The sequence below is a fragment of the Grammomys surdaster genome, unplaced genomic scaffold (genome assembly GCF_004785775.1).
Source record: "Grammomys surdaster isolate TR1022 unplaced genomic scaffold, NIH_TR_1.0 181, whole genome shotgun sequence".
In the NCBI taxonomy this organism is placed as follows: domain Eukaryota; kingdom Metazoa; phylum Chordata; class Mammalia; order Rodentia; family Muridae; genus Grammomys; species Grammomys surdaster.
The window spans coordinates 3,119,837-3,137,896 of NW_021604626.1; the positions used below are offsets into that span (position 1 = coordinate 3,119,837).

The window sequence follows — 18,060 nt, forward strand, 5'->3', positions numbered from 1 at the left end:
GGTGGGTGATTGACGGCACAGCAGATAAAGCAGGTGAGCAGGGGGTAGAGAGGAGAAGCCAAAGCTTCTGTCGTCAGCTGCTAAGAAACCAGCACAGTTCCACCACCCACCAGCTGCTGCCTCCCTGAGCCCAGCACAGCAACCATGGTCCCCAGACACCCCAAGGTCCACATCGCCTTCATAGCCTTTGATTTGATGGGACAAATGTATTTCAAGGACACACAGGTGATTTTCTAAGAGAGCCTGTGAGTACCTGCACTTTCTTCTTCTTGCTGCTGACACGTCTGGCCAGAGCGAGGCTGGAGAGGGTCAGATGGGTCAGAGGCCCTAGCAGACCCTTCTTGTTGAAGGAGTGCCTTTGCCTTTTCAGGGCCGAGTAGTACTCTTAGCTTCTGAAGCCGGTTCAAGACCCAGGCTATGGCAGTCAGGTCCCTCCCACTTACCACCAGATGCAGAAGGCCTATGTTGGTGCAGGATATCTGAAAAACTAAAGCAGGAGGTGTTTTGATTATTGCTTCTTAAAACTATTCTGCTGGGTCCAGCCCAGCTCTGAACTTCTAGGTAAAGGAAGCACACTGACAAAATATCCCAGAGCCTGGGCTCCCAGCCCTTGGATCTAATCAGTCCTGGGATGATGCTGTCCCAGCCCCTAACTAGCTTGTGGTACCTCCTTGCTCTGTGTCCCATGTGACCTCTGCACCTTGCTGCAGAGGCTGTTTGCACAGTGCCAGTCTTCGGACACCACATGAGGGCTGTTCTTACCCAGGGTCCTTTATACTCTCCCTGACTCTAGGCCCTTAGGGGTGCTCTGTCTTCCCTTCCCAGATGGAGATGCAGGAACACAGAGAAGGCAAGTCATTGTCCCAAGGTACCCAGCTAATAAGCAGCCAAGCTGGGATGCAGAGGAGGAAGGACAGTCCCTGAGCCTCATCTCCTATCCAATGTCTCCTCCCTTCAGCTGCTATCCTGTCCTACCCCTGACAGACTTGAGGCCCAGGACACCTGCACTCTCCCAGCCTCCTATTTGTACCTCTGGCTACATCCCTGCCTGCCACAGCTTTGTCCCATCCCTTGGCTGACAAGGGGCCCACTTAACAGTGACTTTCCTTCTGGTGGGTATAACTGACAATTCTTTCCTCTTGAAGCAACTCCTTCCCCACTGTGGGCAGGAATGGAGACAGAAACATGGTAGATAGCCAAGATCCCTCCCTGTCCTAGCAAGATGAGGGAAGCGGGCACTGCAGCTGAGCCTGTGTCCCGCAGACTGGGAGAACAAGGAAGGAAGAGAGGAGACATGCTCCTTCCCCGTTCAAAGAAAGAGCTACTGGCTATGATTCTCTTCCATCGGGTCTAGAAACACACAAGTCCATGCTCTCCACAGAGAAACCCAATCTACTGACTCAGGGGAGAGAGTCCATCATAGTGTGAAACATACAGGCTCAGTCTGCAGATGGGATTCTGCATTTGGTCATCAGAGTAGCAGACTGTGCTCAGAGGGAAGCAAATAGGCAGTAAACTTCAAGGTCTGCCCAGCTCCCCGTGAGCCACTTCTTCCAGGGAGGTACCACCACCCCAAGGTTCCAGCCTCCTAAAACAGCACTACCAAGTGGATACCACCCATGAGCCTGGGGTGTAACAGCCATTCTGCTACTTTGTAACGGCCCATTGTGCGGCTCCGGTTCACAGGTCAGGGTCTAGCAAGAGAGAGAGAGAGAGAGAGGGGGGTGAGAGATGCAAAAAATGGATACAAGACAGAGTCTCGTCGAGTCTCTTTTATTGAAAGGAAATCCTGGGTATTTATACCCTTTACCACGTGCCTTGGCCTTGTGGACAAGCTCAGCTGAAGGCACTACGTCACGTGCCTTGTAGCCATGGATACCACATGCACCTTGTAGCTGGGGGCACTAAACAGTATAGCAAGATGTTTATCAGAGTGTGCTCAGCTGTTTCGGGATGTTGAAAACAAGTCTCTTGTCAGGGTATATGACTTGAGATGGCTGCAAAGATGATAGCCGCTTTCAGCTAAGTGTTGGCTCCCAACACTGGGGGAGCCAGTTCTCCTTCAAACCGTAGGTGGTAGCTATCATGTGATAGAGAGGCATGCGGCCACGCCAGGGTGAGGAACATGCCTCTGGAAAAAGCAAGGTAGGGAGAAGTCTGCTGTAGTGAGTGTAGAGTTCTAGTAGGATGTTATACCACTCCACTGCCTGACAGGGCTCACCTCTTACCTGCTACTCCCCATGGTGGCCTCCCCTCCCATGGCTGCTCCGCTCTGTCTTTGCTCCTTGCCTTGGTTCCTATATTTTGTTCTAGTTCTGATTCTTTGTCAGAAGCCCATGAGCGCTTATACCTGGCCAGAATCCTACTAAACAGGCCAGCCCAGGCCAACCACACTGAAGTACTGGGCACTTCTCGCTAGTGCCCACTGCCAGGAGCTCCACGTGTCAGCCTCAGACAGTTTCTTACGGGCCAGAGTCACCTCATCTCGCTAAACAGTAAACATCACAGGAGAGATGGCCTTGCCTGGTGACCCACTTAACAATGAGTGGATAGAAACCCATCTCTAGTCAGAGTCCCACACCAGAGAGAAGGGCTGCTATTTTATATCACTAAGGACTCTCGCCACAACCTTCCAGCTAATGATCCTTTGATCATTTGAGGCAAAGCAATCGTAATGAACCAAGGAGCGTAATTTACATTGCGTTTCCATTTAAGTCTGAAGGTTTTTCCCTAGCAATGCTCACGATGTGATAACGAGGCCGTTGGAAAAAAAAATAAGTTAATTGTAAAATAATGAGTCTGGGAAACGCGGTGATTTCTTGATGCTCAGTGTTGTTTATTTGTAAAATTAAAACTGGGGGGAGAAAAAGAGCAACAGAAAGCTGGAAGAGCATGTGAGGCTTCACTGGGGAGATGGCTCAGTCTGTACGATGCATGCTGCCTGAGCCTGGGTCCAAGTTCAGATTCTCAGCACCTGTGTAAAAGCCAGGAGCTGTCCTAAGCACTGTGAGGTAGGTGGAGAGGAGGATCCCTGGGGCTTGATGGCCGGTCACCCTGGCACAGAGAGCAATAGAGGATGACACTTAGCATCAGCTCTGGCCTCCACACGCAGAGGCACATGTGTGAGTGTGCATGCATGTATACCACACACACAGAGTAGCTGACGCTTCAGGACTGGTGAGGGCCCTTTGTCTTGCATGGACTATGTGTAGCCCTTGTGATACTCTGTAGGCATCTTTCCCTTCGTTCTTTGGATCAGCAGAAGGCCCTGCCCAGTGCCAGTGAAGAACACTGACTGTGGAGGGTTTTAGACAGAGATCAGCTTTAGAAATCATAGATGCTTGGCCTTTCCAGACTCCTTGCTCACAGTATTCACCCCTTTAGAAGAAGCCATATCGGACTGGCTTCTCGGCAGGGACATTCAGGACCAAGGCCGTTCCCTGTGCTCAAGACAGATAGGCAGGTCCCAGGTCACTCAGCCCAGAGAAGCCAGCACCAGTTCTGGGGACTTCATATATCACCTCAAGTTGAGACTCCCATTTTCACAGCTGAAAGGAAGCCCAGGCAGGTTGCCAATAAATGCCCTTTGGAAAGGAGCACACCATCCATCACTGTGACCAAAGGCTGAATGCTCACCTCCCACCCCTGCTGGGTCTCTCTGGGCAGACCTGGCTTTCTTGGGCACAGGCTGTGCAGATGTCCACAACACCACACAGATATGGGTATACCTGGCCACCTGAGGCAAAATGCTCTGTTTTTAAGATTTACAAAGGTTTTATTTTCCCCCAGACAGAGTTATTAGTTTAATAGACTGGCAAGCCAAGGATGGGTAAGATTCTGCACAAAGTCTTACCAACCTAAGACAGAAATGCATTGGTTTTGATAATGCATATTCCATGATGAGTAAGAAAAGCATTCTTGTCAGAACAACCTAAGATGGGCTCAGTCTTGTTTATGAAATAAAAAAAGGAAGAGAGGCAGAGAGCTTTGGGGGCTGCTTGGCAGGAATCTTACATTAGGCTAGAACAAAGAAATAATTTCAAGCAGGAATCTAAATCTTAAGCTAGAACAAAGAAGTAGGCTTCAGACATGAAGATGACTTTGGACTAGGACAGGGAAGTAGGCTCAGATATTTTGGTCACCCTGATAAAGCCTTTGAAACAATGATCATGGGAGTGTTTACATAATTGGGCTTAATGCCTTGCTTTTTCTTTGACTATTTGTGTTTATTGTATTGTTTGTTTCTTAACTACTTGCATCTATTGTATTGCTAGTTCCTCAACCTAGAACTGACCTTAATACTTGCATGTAATTAAAATGGTATGAAAGCAAAAAGGAAGAGGGGGGATGGTATGGGGAGGTTCTAGGAAGGAGAAATGGGGAAAGGGAGACATCTGTATTGTAAATAAATAAAATATCCAATAAAAAAAGAAAGGAAACTGAATTACAATTTTTTTAAAAAAAGGTTTTATCTCTTGATCAGCCTAGTTTATGGGGTGCAGAATGACACTATGATGTATATCCACCTTGGGACATGATCAGAGGCTGAAGAGATGGCTCAGCAGTTAAGAGCACTGACTGCTCTTCCAGAGGTCCTGAGTTCAATTCCCAGCAACCACATGGTGGCTCACAACCATCTGTAATGGGATCCAATGCCCTCTTCTGGTGTGTCTGAAGAGAGTGACTTTGTACTTACATACATAAAATAAATAAAAAGTCACAATTTGTGTTAATAAGGACTACTCAAACAAAACTTACCCAAAATAATAATAATTAAAAAAGGCGAAGTGGAAAATGATCAAACCAGAGTAATTAGCATGTAGCCCCTCCCACAGCCATCATTTCAATGTGAGGCACCCTCAGACTCTTCCATCCAGTAGACGTTACCCCACTGTATTGCAGAACCCCAGAGCTCATACCCCTCTCTTGGTTTGGTATCAGTTTCCTTGACAGACAATGTTCATACAAATCAGAAAGATTTCACTGGAGTCTGATGAGATGGCTTGGTGGTTAAGAGGACTTTCTGCTTTTACAAAGGACCAGATTTCTATTCCCACATCAGACAGCCCCCAACCACCCCAGGGCACGGACACTTCTGGTCTCCAAGGGCACTGCACACAAGTACATATACACACAGATACACATATACATATAATTAGGAAAAATATTTCATCGAACACAGTCACTAAACGATACATTTTAAACGACAGAATAACGTCTGGTAATATACCTACCTGGCTTCTGCGGCCTCCTGAAATTAAATTCTACATCTAAAAGCATTCTGACGGTTCGCATAGGAAATGTTTTCAGAAAGTTCGTGTCTTGAAGCTGTGGCCCCGGATGCAAAGCCAGGGTGGGGCAGTCACAGGAGGTGAGCTCAGTCATGGGAAGTGGCACACAGGAGGAAAGCCCATTGAACCAAGATATGGTTCTTGGGGGGATTGGTTCAAAAGGATGCTATCTTCATTGACAGATTAACCTGTGGATGGTAATAGAAAGGGGCCATCCCTGCCCCCATATTTATTACTTCTTATAGGGCTTGACCACGTGTTCTGCTCTCTCTTGTAGGCAGAAGGAAGGGCAGAAGCCAATCTGTCCAGGCGCATTCAGGGATAAGCCAGAGGCCACCTACTCTGAGCTCCTCAGGTCCCATTCTAGAGAGCCACCAGGCCTTCCTTCAGACATCCACATCTGTGCATGAGCTAGCCCAGAGACCCTCAGGCAGCCGGCTCTCCTTGCACACCTCGGCTGCATCTCTGCATTCCCAGCCTCCTCCCGTCACCACCACAGGCCACCTGAGTGTCCGAGAACGGGCCGAGGCGCTCATTCGGTCTAGCCTGGGCTCTTCAACCAGTTCTACTCTCAGCTTCCTCTTTGGCAAAAGGAGCTTCTCCAGTGCGCTCGTCATATCTGGACTCTCTGCCGCAGAGGGAGGCAACACCAGTGACACCCAGTCATCCAGCAGCGTCAACATTGTGATGGGTCCTTCCGCTAGGGCCGCAGGCCATGCTGCTCGGGTAAGGACTTTCTCAGGATGGGAGACAGGCAGGAGGGCATCCCAGGGTTCAGAAGATCCCACCCACCAGCCAAATGTTCATGCCTTCTCCCAGGGCAGGTTGTTCTATAGCAAATAAAAGAATATCCAGCCTTTGGGTCACAAGGCTCATGGATGTTATTAGGGTGCCTCCATGTACCCCAACATAATTATTTCTGTAAGCCCAAGAATGGGAGCATGCCTCCTATCACCCATTCTACGGAAGCAGGATTCTTCCCTTCCCAAGGCCTCTATGGCCTGAGGAAGAAGAAAAGACAGGACTAGGCACTGGAGTTAAACTGTCAGGGACTTCCAGTTTTAAAAACGGCTAACGACTTCCAAGTGGTTCCATCCCAGAAGCAGAATTTCAAAAGATTCAATGAAATAAGATGCTACTTGCCCAGAAGTCATGCTAACCAACATTAGCTGACCAGCTGGGATTCATACGTGAGAAAGAAAGGGATTGACCAACACTCAGATGTTCTCTTGTATGGTATGTTAGGAAAGAAAAGACAAAACAAAACAAAAATATGATTTAAGGCAAAGCCCAGGCAGATCCATATTTCCTGGCCAAAGAGAAGGTGCTCATGACTCCAGGGGCTTATGTGAGGGCAACAGGTCCTTAGGACTCTGAGCATCCAAGATTCAAGGAATTGAATCTTGCATTGGCAGCATCAGTACCAGGGCAGGGTGGGTGGAAAGGGGCTCGGAGGATGTTGGGCAGGCATACACAGGCCACGCCCTTGAGCCACCTTTGGATTTGGAGCATGTCTCCTGAGCAAAGCCCCACATTCAGAGGCCATGTAGCCATGCAGCTTGGTGGCACACCCTAACCTCAGAGGCTGCCCCGTTGGTACTGTCCTCCGACCCAGTTTAAGAGCCCACCCTCAAAAGCATGCAGTCACCCCGGCCTCAGTTCCTATGTCTGAGTGGTGGGTGGGGTGACTCAGGAGAGCCAGGCAGTGAGCATAGGCTGAGCTGTCTCTGTTCTCTCTGTTTTCCAAGCACTTCTCAGAACCATGTGAACCCACTGACAGCCCAGAGCAGGGGCAGCTTCAAGATGGACGCCTGGCAGAGGCTGTGGAGGAGAACCTGGGGGTGCTGTGCCGGAGAGCAAGCCAGGAGGACATGGGCCTAGATGACACGGCTTCCCAGCAGAGTACCTCTGACGAGCAATAGTGGATCACACGTCTAGTGGGGAAATGGCGATTCTCCCCCTGCTCCAAAGCCACATGGTTCTTCCCGAGGGAAAGGCAGAGCTGTTCTAGAAAAACAATAATGTTATCTCAGGTTTTGAAAACACTCCCACACCATGGAGGGGGGAGGTGAAGAGAAGACATTGTACCTCCTCCCTCAAGCACCGCTCAGAATTTGGACATTTCTCACAAAAGCCATGTTATATCTCAAAACAACTAGAGTGCATAGGGCCCGTGACTAGTTCCTTCCTGCGCTGGTTAAATTAGAACAGCCGCATGCTAAGTTATTGGCATTTTACACGTTATTGTCACCGTTTGAGAGCACCGGAGTCACAACTCCTAAGCCAGCAGCGGTAGGTCAGAGGCCTTCAAGCCTCGTTCTTTATTACCTTTGCACAGCTGTACGTGCAAGTCACTAGCAACAGCCTGGTGGTGCATTGGTCCCAGATGAGAGTTAGAGGTGATACACTCCTCTTTCAAGTTCTGGGCCACCCGGGGCCCCTGCGTGCTTCCCAGGAATGCATGCTGTGTCTTCCAAGTTGATTGAGTTCTACTGTACGTGAGCACATTTGCACAGACCTTTGTTTTAGGGATTAAAATGTTTACAGTTATGGCTGTCTCCTGTCCTCCCTAAATGCATCTCCTGTTCTCTGAGAAAGACTCTGGGGGGAAAGGTGCAAATCCCATCTCAGATACTTCCTCGGGGCAGAGCAGGGCAGAGGCACAACCTCCTGCTGATAGGATAAGGGGTGCGGGGGGGGGGGGGATGCTACCTCTCATCTGCTTCACCAACCTTTGGGAATGTCAGTGGCCTAATGAAGGAAATGCTCAGCTTAAGCACAGTTACGTCTCCAAAGCATCTAAGATTGGAAAATGGGAGCTGCAAAGGGGCGGAGACAACAGTCCCTCAGCACCAGGAAGATGTCTGCATGCATGTATGTGTGTGAGTGTGTGTGTGTGTGTGTGTGTGTGTGTGTGCGTGTTCACGTGCATGTAGAAGCCTGAGACCAACCTCATACACCGTACCTTAGATGCTATCCACCTCGGTCTTTGGGGCAGAGCCTCTTGCTGTCCTGGAGCAGAGACAGGGCATCTCTCTATGTGTCTGTGTTCCATGCAGCTATGCATCTGAGAAGCGGCATGACTCACTGCAGTTCTCAGGTTGACTAAATCAAACTCGGCTGGCCTCTTCCTGAAACTCCCCCTTGGGCAGCTTTCCAATACTCGGGACTAAGTGGCTAGCTCTGACCTGGGGAGTGCACCCCTGTTGATGGAGATATTTAAAATGGCAGCTCCCAATCTTGCTTATTCTTATTCATCCGCCATCTTCCTGACTAGACAAGGCCTGTGGCCATGGGTGGCGCTCAGCTCAGGCCACCAGCTCAGGCAGCCAGAGACACTGGTCCTGCCACCCGCGAGACGCCAGCGTGGGAGATGACTCTGCCAATCTTCCGCACTGTATCCACAAGGCTGGGCTGAGCCTAGACCATCCCACCATCCACGTGGTACCTGGGAAAATTGAGACTCTAATGCTTAAAGGCTTTATACGTTTGATAATGCTCAATTAACAAGATGCTCACACAATTAGAGGTGCTACCCAAATAACTAACCTAGATATAAGTTGTTACCCAGGACTGTTCCTGATACATGTGTGGTTCTCCATCGCTTCTCCATCTCTGCCTCCCTAGCTCCTCCTCCTCCTCTTCCTCCTCCTCCTCCTCCTCCTCTTCCTCTCCTTACTCCTCCCACCTTAGCTCCTCCCAACTTGTGGGGAAAATATGCCGCTACACACCCCCTACTTGAGTTCAGAAAGAGAAAAACCATATGCCCACTAGCAACCATCTGGGAGCACAGCTGGCTGCTGTTTGGCACCCATAAAAGGAGAGCTCTCTAAGGGGCTGGAGCCCAGTTGGTAGAGAAAGGGTAACTGTAATAGGTGAGTACCAGGCCCAGCCACCTAGACAGGCTCATGAACTGCATCCTGTGCAGCGTCCTGCATGTGGAGGGACACAGCCACCATGCATACATGCTGCAAAGTGGACATGCACTCTAACTCCACCAAGGAAAGACCCTGGAGTCACTCTCGGGCCCCTTGAAGCTGTTCAGCAATCAATGACCCTAAGGATATGACCCTAGCTTTCTGGTTATTATATAACTTTGGGGGGTAGGGTGGAGGTAGGGTCCCACGTAGCCCAAGTGAACCTTAAACTTGCCAGGTAGCCAAGGATGGCCTTCAAAGTCTGATTCTGTGGCCTCCACCTCCTGAGTCCATGCAGGTATGCGCCACTGTCCCTAACTTACATGGTGCCTGTGATGGAACCGAAGGCTTCCTGCATGGAGGGCTAGCCTCTGCCCACTAAGTTAATCTCAGGTTCACCCTCTTCTTTTACTGAAAATTTTTTTTCTCACATAATGTCTTGATTATGGTTTCCCCTCTCTCCTCCTTCTCTCAGTTTCTCCCCACCCCCCACCCCACCTAGAGCCATTCTGTCTCTCATTAGAAAGCAGATTTCTAAGAGATTATAATATAAATTATAAAAAAAAACACATCAGAACTGGACAAAACAAAGAGAAGAAAAAGAACCCAAGAGAAGACACAAGAATCAGAGACACACTTGTTCACACACTCAGGGATCCCATGAAAACACTAAGCTGGAAGCTGTGCTATACACACAGAGGGCCTGGTGCAAACCTGTGCTGGCTCTGTGCTCACTATCTCGTGAGTTCACAGGAGCTGTGATCGTGGTGGTTTAGGGGTCCTTGTTTTCTTCGTGCCTTCCATGCTCTATGCCTCTCACATCCTCGCTGCCTCCTCTTCTGCAGGGTTCCCTGAACCCTGAGGGGCGGGACTTGTACCCCTTTGGTTTTAATTATAAAATCTGCATGTTGCTCCTAGGACCCTCCCCAGGAGGCAGTCCTGTGTCACAGAGCCTTACTCGCTCTGGTGGCCTGCATGACACTTCCTGCCATGGTGGCTTAAGTGTTCCAGCTGCCATCTGTCTAAATGTAGTTGACACCAAACAGAAGCATTTCTCTTTTAAAGAAAATACAGCTGCAGCACTACAGGACAGGCTGTGCAGTGTCCTGACAAAACACTTGTCTTTATAAAACTGGTGGCCATTCCAGTGTCATGTCTGACGTTTGGGGCACAGTTTATGCAGCCAGTTCCCACTCGGTGCCATTCTCTCCCAAGTCCCTGTGTGCAAATGGCATGCGGGGGTCAAAACCCCATCCTCAATGAACCCCAATCTCAATGGGAAGAGGACAGGTCCCCCTCACTGTTCCCAGGACCTTCCATGACCTGAGGGGTGAGGACCAAATGAATGGATGAATTTGTAGCTTTCTTAGAAGCCTTACTATTGGTCAGGAGCACCCAAGCTACTCTATCATCTACTTAAAAGCCATGTGGCCTGCATACACAAGCTTACCTTCATTCAGAGAGAAGAAAGAAATGTACCTGCTCCCTAACCCCGCCACTCATCTGCGAGAGTGGTAGTCACTGAAGGGTATGACAGAGGTACAATCACATGTCAGCGTGAGGGTGAGATGTGAGGCATGCAATTCGAATTGCCTAGATGAGACACAGAGAACGTACACACAGCAGAGGTTCTAAAGCCATTCTGACAGGTTCGAGTCTCCCACCTGCTGTGGCTGTGATATTTAAAAGTTGTTGAGTGTTTCCCTGTGTAACCTGGGTTGACCTGGAACTCACCATCCTTGTGCACCAGATTCTCTAGTGCTTTGATTACAGGTGCACACCACTAGAGGAGCCAAATAAGATGCCATCATGGGGTCCCCCTGGGCCTAGCTGGAACACTCTGCTTCCAGCACGATTTCTCCTCTCTGCCTCCTCTGTTCTAGGTTAAAAAGGCTGAGTAGGGCTCTGTGACAGGGTCAGGCTATGTAGCGACTTTTGGCTGGGTACATTCAGGTTCTGGGTGACCAGCTGCCTTGAGCTAGCAGCCCGAGCCTATATTGTGTCCCACCTGCCTTGGTACCATCAATGGCACCACAGCCAGCCTGCCCAAGGCCATCAGCTCTGTACTTGGCCTCCTTGGACAGCCTACCCGGGCATAGAGGTCGGGAGAGGCAGCTACTGTTCTCAGGGGACAGGTAGGCCTTTCTGAGACCCAATTCCTCATTTAGAGGGCATTCCTCCAGAGGTTCCCCTCTAGGGCAGTGGTTCTTGACCTTTGTAACACTGTGACCTTTTAATATAGTTCCTCATGTTGTGGTGACACCCAGAGAACTATTTTCATTGCTATTTCATAACTGTAAATTTGCTACTGTTGTGAATAGTGATGAATAGTATTATCAGTGTTCTCTGATGGTCTTAGGTGACCCCTGTGAAAGGGTTGTTTGACCGTCAGAAGTCGCAACCCACAGGGCCTTGACAAGAACAGGACAAGCCTTGAAAACTACCCTGAAATGAAGACCAAGATGAGAATCTGTCCCAGCCAGAAGCTCTGGCCTTCATGTGAAATGCTTCTTGCATTATCCACTGGGTTGTAGTGCCCAGCTCACAGGCACCCGCATTAGCACAGGCCCACATATGTCCATAGCTCCCTTGTTGTCATTAATGCTGTTGCTTAAAAAAATGTCCAAATAATCTTAAGAGTTCTGGAGCCACCAGCCACAGGGAGGGTAGCCTTGGGCCTTCATGGATCCTGCGGTGCCCATAGTTGGCTTTCCTAGTGCTGCAGAGCCCAGTGTGGGCTAAGCCACCTGTGAGCTCACTCCTCACAGACGAGCCCCTGCAGTTGGCGGGGACTGAAGTTCAAATCGCTTTACAAAGCCTTCCCTGGTGATGGTCATGCCCCTTTCTTTCTTGGAAGGGGACTTGGCCTCAGAGTGGTTGAAAACCATGCCCAGGCTAGGTTAGCACAAACAGGAGCTTTTGTTGCCTGTGGCTAACACCAGCATTGTGAAAACTGTCCTTCTCACACAAGGACTCCTGTGTCTGAACCACCAGATTTATTTCCATTTTTATTAGTCAATAAACAGAGGAATAAACAAGAGAGGGCGAGGAGAACTGATTTTTTTTTTTTTTTATCCTTTGGAAATAACTGAAGAGATCAGTTGTTACTGCTTTCAGCTGCACCAGTCTGGAGCTGCACCTGGAGAGGTGTTTAATATCTACAGCGCTCAAAGTCAAGGAAGACGTGAACTCCCGTCTTTCCTCAGCCCCAAACATATTATAAACCCCGATGGGAGCGAATTCCACCTAACATTTGGCAGACTCGTTTTAGAATTTACTGAAATCACATGCACAACTGTAAGGGGAAACAGAAGTCTGGAGCATACGTAGGACACAGTGGACTGGGCGCTGTTCAGGGCCCACCGTGAGCAGAGGCGTAGCTGGACCCCAACAGCTGCTGCCCTAGATCCTGCTGCTCTGGACGACGGCCACAATATCTGGCAGGAGGCTATTTCTGTTCTCCCTGGTGACCTGTGGGAAAAGGCAAGACAGCAAGCTTAGCGACCACTTCCTCTCCTCCAGTCCTTCGAGCCAACGTTTCCTAGAGAGCAGAGAAGGGGGGTAGAAGCCAGCTGTTCAGGTTCACCAAGCCCCATGGGGAATGCATGTCTCAAAGCACTGGAGGCACGGGATGGAGATGGGAGAGCATGGGACTCAGCGCTGTAGCCTGATTGGAAAAAAGCAGAGAGGAGCTTCACCTGGGCCCAGGAGAGCAGCACACAGCTCCAGGTTACCCCCAGGACAGTAACATCTACCTGTCTGTCCATGACCCTGGAGAGTCTGAGAGCTGCAGACTGACCTCAGATCTCTGCTCCTCTGAGAGATGAAGGGGAGCCAGAGAAGACAAAGGGTGCAGCACAGTCTTGGCCTCCTGACCTTGTGGTGCTGCCCTTAAGGACTATGATGTTATGAGGTCACAGACTACGATGGAGGGGGACATGAAGACCAGTGAGCGGTAAAGGACGATGGGGAAGGGTCCTTAGAAGGAAGTGCGGGCTCGGTGAGCTGGAGACAGGAGTCCAGAGGGCCGAAAGCCTGGGCAAAATCTGATCAGTGTGCGTGGTACTCAGAGAGGAAGCAGAGCCACGGAGCAAGGAAAGCAGGAGGCAGTGTGCCTGGAGGCTTCCAGGAGTGAGCAGATGTGAGGAGGAAGTTCCTGTCACAGTAGGTATCATCACACACCAAGCGTTCATCTGTCAGGAGCCTCATCTCCTGCAAGGCCATGTGCTAAAGCCACTCGAAGAAGGAACTTTGAAATGGTGTCCTGCGGGGCAGGGCCCATGCCATGGCAGTGGTGGCGTTTTTATTGTTTTTGAAACAGGGTCTTAAGCATCCCAGGCTGGGCCTGAACACTATATAGTTAAAGATGAACTTGCACTTCTCATCCTCCTGCCTCTACCTCTTGAGTGCTGGGATTACAGGCATGTGCCACAACATCTGTTTGTAAGGGTGCTAGGGGGTGGAACCCAAGACGCTGTGCATGCTGGGCAGGAACCCTATTGTCACATGGCCAGCCCTTATCGGAGTCTCTGCAGAAGGCTGGCGACCTGGGTGGGTACACTTCCCGTGTCTCAGCATGTGATGCCTTCTGCTATGCTGTCGTGCATCGAGGCCCACCTGGGCGGGGAGGGAAATGTAAATCACTGTTTACGGGGTACATCAGTGAGTCCTAAAGAAGGATGCCACAGCTTTGACTTCTGTGTGCACATGTGTGTGGACTGCCTTGCTGATGTCCAGCTCAAAGGTAAGGGTCAGAGATGAACGTTCCATCACAGACAGGGCCCTGTCCGCAGACGCCGCCTCCTTCCTGTCCATCATCAGCAATTACCACTCTATCCTGCCTCAGCGCACTTGCACCTTCTGGACAGTCTAGGAATGGAATCATGGAGCTTGGGGCCTTGTGTGACTGGCTTCTTTCACTCAGCGTGAGACAGCTTCAAAACGTGTGTGTGTGTGTTTCATCCCTTTGTGTCATTAAGCACTAAGCATACTAGATGGCTGGACCACACACTGTCCATCTGCTGGGCTCATCCCACCTGAAAGTACTGTGAACAAGGCTGCAGTGGGTCAGTCCTTAGAGCTCTGGATCAGCAGATTCACGTTTTCTTGTGAAAGCCCAGGATGGTGGACTCACTGACACAGTGACAGACAGACAGACAGACTTACAAACAGCCCCTGAAGAAACCAGAGTGGCTTCCAGGAGCAGCTCAGGTTCCCTCCTATCAACAGAGTACAGGGGCCGAGGTTTGCCCAAGCCCATGGCTATGCCAGCCTTTCCCATCTCTGTCTTCTAACTGTAGCATGGGAAGACTCCTCGTGGGCATGGTGCAGCGCCTCACGGTGACCATGCTAGTGGGGTACCTGCCTTCTCTGTGCTCACTGGCAGCTTTTATACACTCTTTGGAGAAATGTCTATTCAAATCTTTTGGCCATTTTAAAAAAAAGGTTTATTTTATTATTGACACAACTCTGAATTCAAGGCCCAGACTTGAGCAACTAATTTTACCATATGCTCACATCTTTCCAGCGAGATTGGGGCTGGAACCCTGCCACTGAGTACATGACCTAAGGTGCCTGCCTCTATGGCTCCTCCCTGGACAGACCTTCCCAGTCAACATCCCAAACTCACCCCTGACCATTCCACTGCCTGCAGAAGGCAGGAGAGGAAGACGGCAGGGGCCAGGATGTGACCCCAGAGAAGCCAGCTCCCCGAGGCTTACTCACACTGAACAGCTTCACATCACGCCTTTTCCTGATCTCTTCCACCAGGGCCAGCGGCTTCCCTTTGGGGACTGGGATAGTGCCGACGACGATAGTGCCTGGCGTGGACAGCATCTCACGGACCGCTTGGATGAAGGGCTGACTGAACAGCTCCATTTTCCCAATCTCATCGATGACACACACTCTGTGTCTGGCGCCACAGCTAGGACCTGACTGTGGACAGGAAGAACAGTTGCTGGGGCAGCAAAGCCATGTGATCTTGGCCCTGGAGGTCCTACCCTGATGATTCCTGGCCAGCATCTGTGGCAGGCAACTGGGCTGTGCCTTACAGAGCAGAGGAAACCTCCACACGCATAAGACACGGGTCTGCAAGGCTCATAGAAGAATCTCCTGGGACTGCATCTCCTAAACCAGAGTTCCTCTCATAATGTGTTTTCTTCTAGAATGGTCCAGTGGCAACCAGGCTTCCTACTTACACAATGAGGAAATCAAGGTTGTGAATGGGCAAAAGCTAGAGTTCCATAGGTCTAAAGGAAACAGGACAGCCATATGGGGGGCCCCTCTTAGGGATCCTCTTTTTAATTCTGGGTTGTGGCCCTAACTCTCCTGGGAAGGAGGTGATGGCTGCAGGCAGGTGTCTGTGTGTTCCAATCCAGTCTAAAAGTTGACAAAAAGTCATGAAGATAGATGGAAAGGAGTCTGGTTAAAAGCAGGGGCAGTCCGAATAGTGATAACTCACTTGCTGACCAAGCGGTGAACTTTCTCAAAGACGGACCTTGTAAGAAGAATTCAGTGGGCATGGGAGGGGTGAGGCACGCAATGGAGGGCAAAAATGGTCAAAGTGTATGACCGTGCATGTACATGGTCATGTATGTACATGCATGAAACTGCCAAATAAGAATCGTGAGTTATTAAGAGGTAACTGTCCTGCTCTGGTGCGGTCCTACTGTTTTATGGGTGGACATACGTCTGTATCTTTATTCAGAGATCTGGTGAGTGATATAAACATATATATATGCGCCAAAATGTATGCCAAAGTTAAAGTGTGTGCGAGTGTGTGTGAGTGTGCATGTATATGAGAGTGTATATGAGAGTGTGTGTGAATGTATCTATGTATGTGTATGAAAGTGTATGTGTGTGTACTTGTATGAGAGTATATGTGTATATGTATGATTTGTTTGTGAGTGTGTGTGCATGTGTGACTTGCACGTGAGTGTATGTATGTGTGTGAATGTACGTGTGTTGTGTGAGTGTGAGTATGTGTATGTGTGTGAAAGTGTATGTGTGAATATGTGTATGTATGAGTGTGTGATTTGTATGAGTATGTGTATGTGTGTGCGCATGTATATATGTGTATGATTTGTGTATGAATGTGTACATGTGTGTATGTGAGTGTGTATGTCTGAGTGTGTGTGAACATGTGTATGTGTGAATGTGTGCATATGTGTGTATATGTGAGTGTGTATACGTGTGTATGTGAGTGTGTGTGTATGTGTGCATGAGTATGTGTATATGTGAGTGTATATGTCTGAGTGTGCATATGTGTGTGTATTGTGAGTGTGTATGTGTGTGTGTTGTGTGTATGTGTGTGAATGTGTGTATACACTGGGGCAGTGGAAGAAGTGCTACAGCAAGAATGAGGGCTCAAGTTCAATTCCTTGCTTCCATGAAACAAGCTGGGTGCATGGCTGTGGCCCATCTCCAAGGGGGACAGACAGGACGATCCCTGGAGCATACTGGGCAGTGGAGCTCAAGGGGAAGCTGCAACTGGCACAGCCTAGAGTGCTTGTCTTTTCATTTCAAGCTTTTTCCTCAAAACTGAGTGCCAAGTTGGGGGAAAAAGAAACTGGCTACCAGCAGCCTGTGACTTTGAAAAGTAGCTGGTCTCACAGCGGTCTCTCTTTCTAGAACCAGGCCACTGCAACTGGCTCAACCCTTACGAGGGCAGGGATAACACACTGCCACCCCAGAGACAGGAGATTATGGCAGACACCTTCCCAGAAGCCAACATTGTTTGGAACACTGACTGACAACTTTGAAAGCCATCAAATCAGACAAAGGGAGGTACTGCACAATGTGCGTGTTTACCTGATTGCAGAAATACATGGGATGGGTTGTAAATGCATGTGTCCTACATCAAACTACACACATGTGGGTGCACAGTCCCCTGCAGTTCTCCAAAACATTGACAGAGGTAAGGAGATGCCTGGACCTGCACGCGCAGTGTTTGCTGTTCACTGAGAACCCCGAACCTTTCTAACGCCTTCATTCTGTCCAGGACTGCGAAATTGTAAAAATAAGTTTTTAATAAAAATGGAAGTGATTCACATGTCATAGAGAGAGGGGCTGAAGGTCAGGGCACTGAGAACAGGCAACACACAGCTTGCTTCTCTAAACAGCTCAACAGGGTATTCAGAAGAGCTTAAAAAGGAAACACCATTATGCCCCAACTGCTGTTTTCACACACATACTCAAGCTAATCCAGATGGAAACAACCAAGAGGTCAATGGAGGCTTGCCCTGTGGAGTGGAGGCTTGCCCTGTGGAGTGGAGGCTTGCTCTGTGGAGTGGAGGCTTGCCCTGTGGAATGGAGGCTTGCCCTGTGGAGTGGAGGCTTGCCCTGTGGACCTAACCCAGATTCCGAGCTCCCAAGTCTCAGCCTACAGCACCAGGCTGAGTTGGAAGGTGGCAGCATCGGGCTGCTCTCCTTCCTGGGACCTCCCTGTGCAACCGAGAGCTGTGGGTGCCTGCGGGCCACATGGCAGCCACTGTGTGCCTGGTGTCTGGGTGATCCCATCACCCCAGAAGGCAATACGGGCAGTGGTGGCAGCACTTCCGAGTTCTGCACCATACCCTTGCCTCGTGTATCACAGCTATCCTGCACCCGGCTTTAGTCAGCACCCTAGCTGATTATAAATTCTCAGCTACAAGAGGGAAACCTAAGAAAAAGGTGCTTCCTGAGCCCAGAGCTGGCAGGCCCAGGGTCCCAGGAGCTGTGGGCAGCCATCAATGCTGGCAACACTCCACCATTTTGCCTTCCAAAAAGATGAAATGGACTCAGGGCAACAGAAAACCATTCCACAGTCTAAACGGGGTGACCGTCATCGTCATTCCTTTGTCTTATTTATCTTC

General features: G+C 49.7%; 2 protein-coding genes across 2 annotated transcripts in view; one reads left to right on the plus strand and one right to left on the minus strand.

The window, feature by feature from the left end:
* The window catches only part of Pcnx2 (pecanex 2), a 142,365-nt gene extending 134,524 nt beyond the window's left edge, over positions 1-7,841 (plus strand). Inside the window, exons 33-34 of the mRNA XM_028767767.1 lie at positions 5,569-6,017; positions 7,040-7,841. Coding sequence (XP_028623600.1) covers positions 5,569-6,017; positions 7,040-7,213 — 623 coding nt within the window. The 3' untranslated portion in view covers positions 7,214-7,841. The remainder of the gene's footprint in view (positions 1-5,568; positions 6,018-7,039) is intronic.
* A 4,362-nt stretch (positions 7,842-12,203) lies between these two features.
* The window catches only part of Ntpcr (nucleoside-triphosphatase, cancer-related), a 14,820-nt gene continuing 8,963 nt past the window's right edge, over positions 12,204-18,060 (minus strand). The window contains exons 4-5 of the mRNA XM_028767768.1: positions 14,933-15,142; positions 12,204-12,679 (exon numbers count right to left, since the gene is read on the minus strand). Of these exons, the coding sequence (XP_028623601.1) occupies positions 12,611-12,679; positions 14,933-15,142 (279 nt within the window). The 3' untranslated portion in view covers positions 12,204-12,610. The remainder of the gene's footprint in view (positions 12,680-14,932; positions 15,143-18,060) is intronic.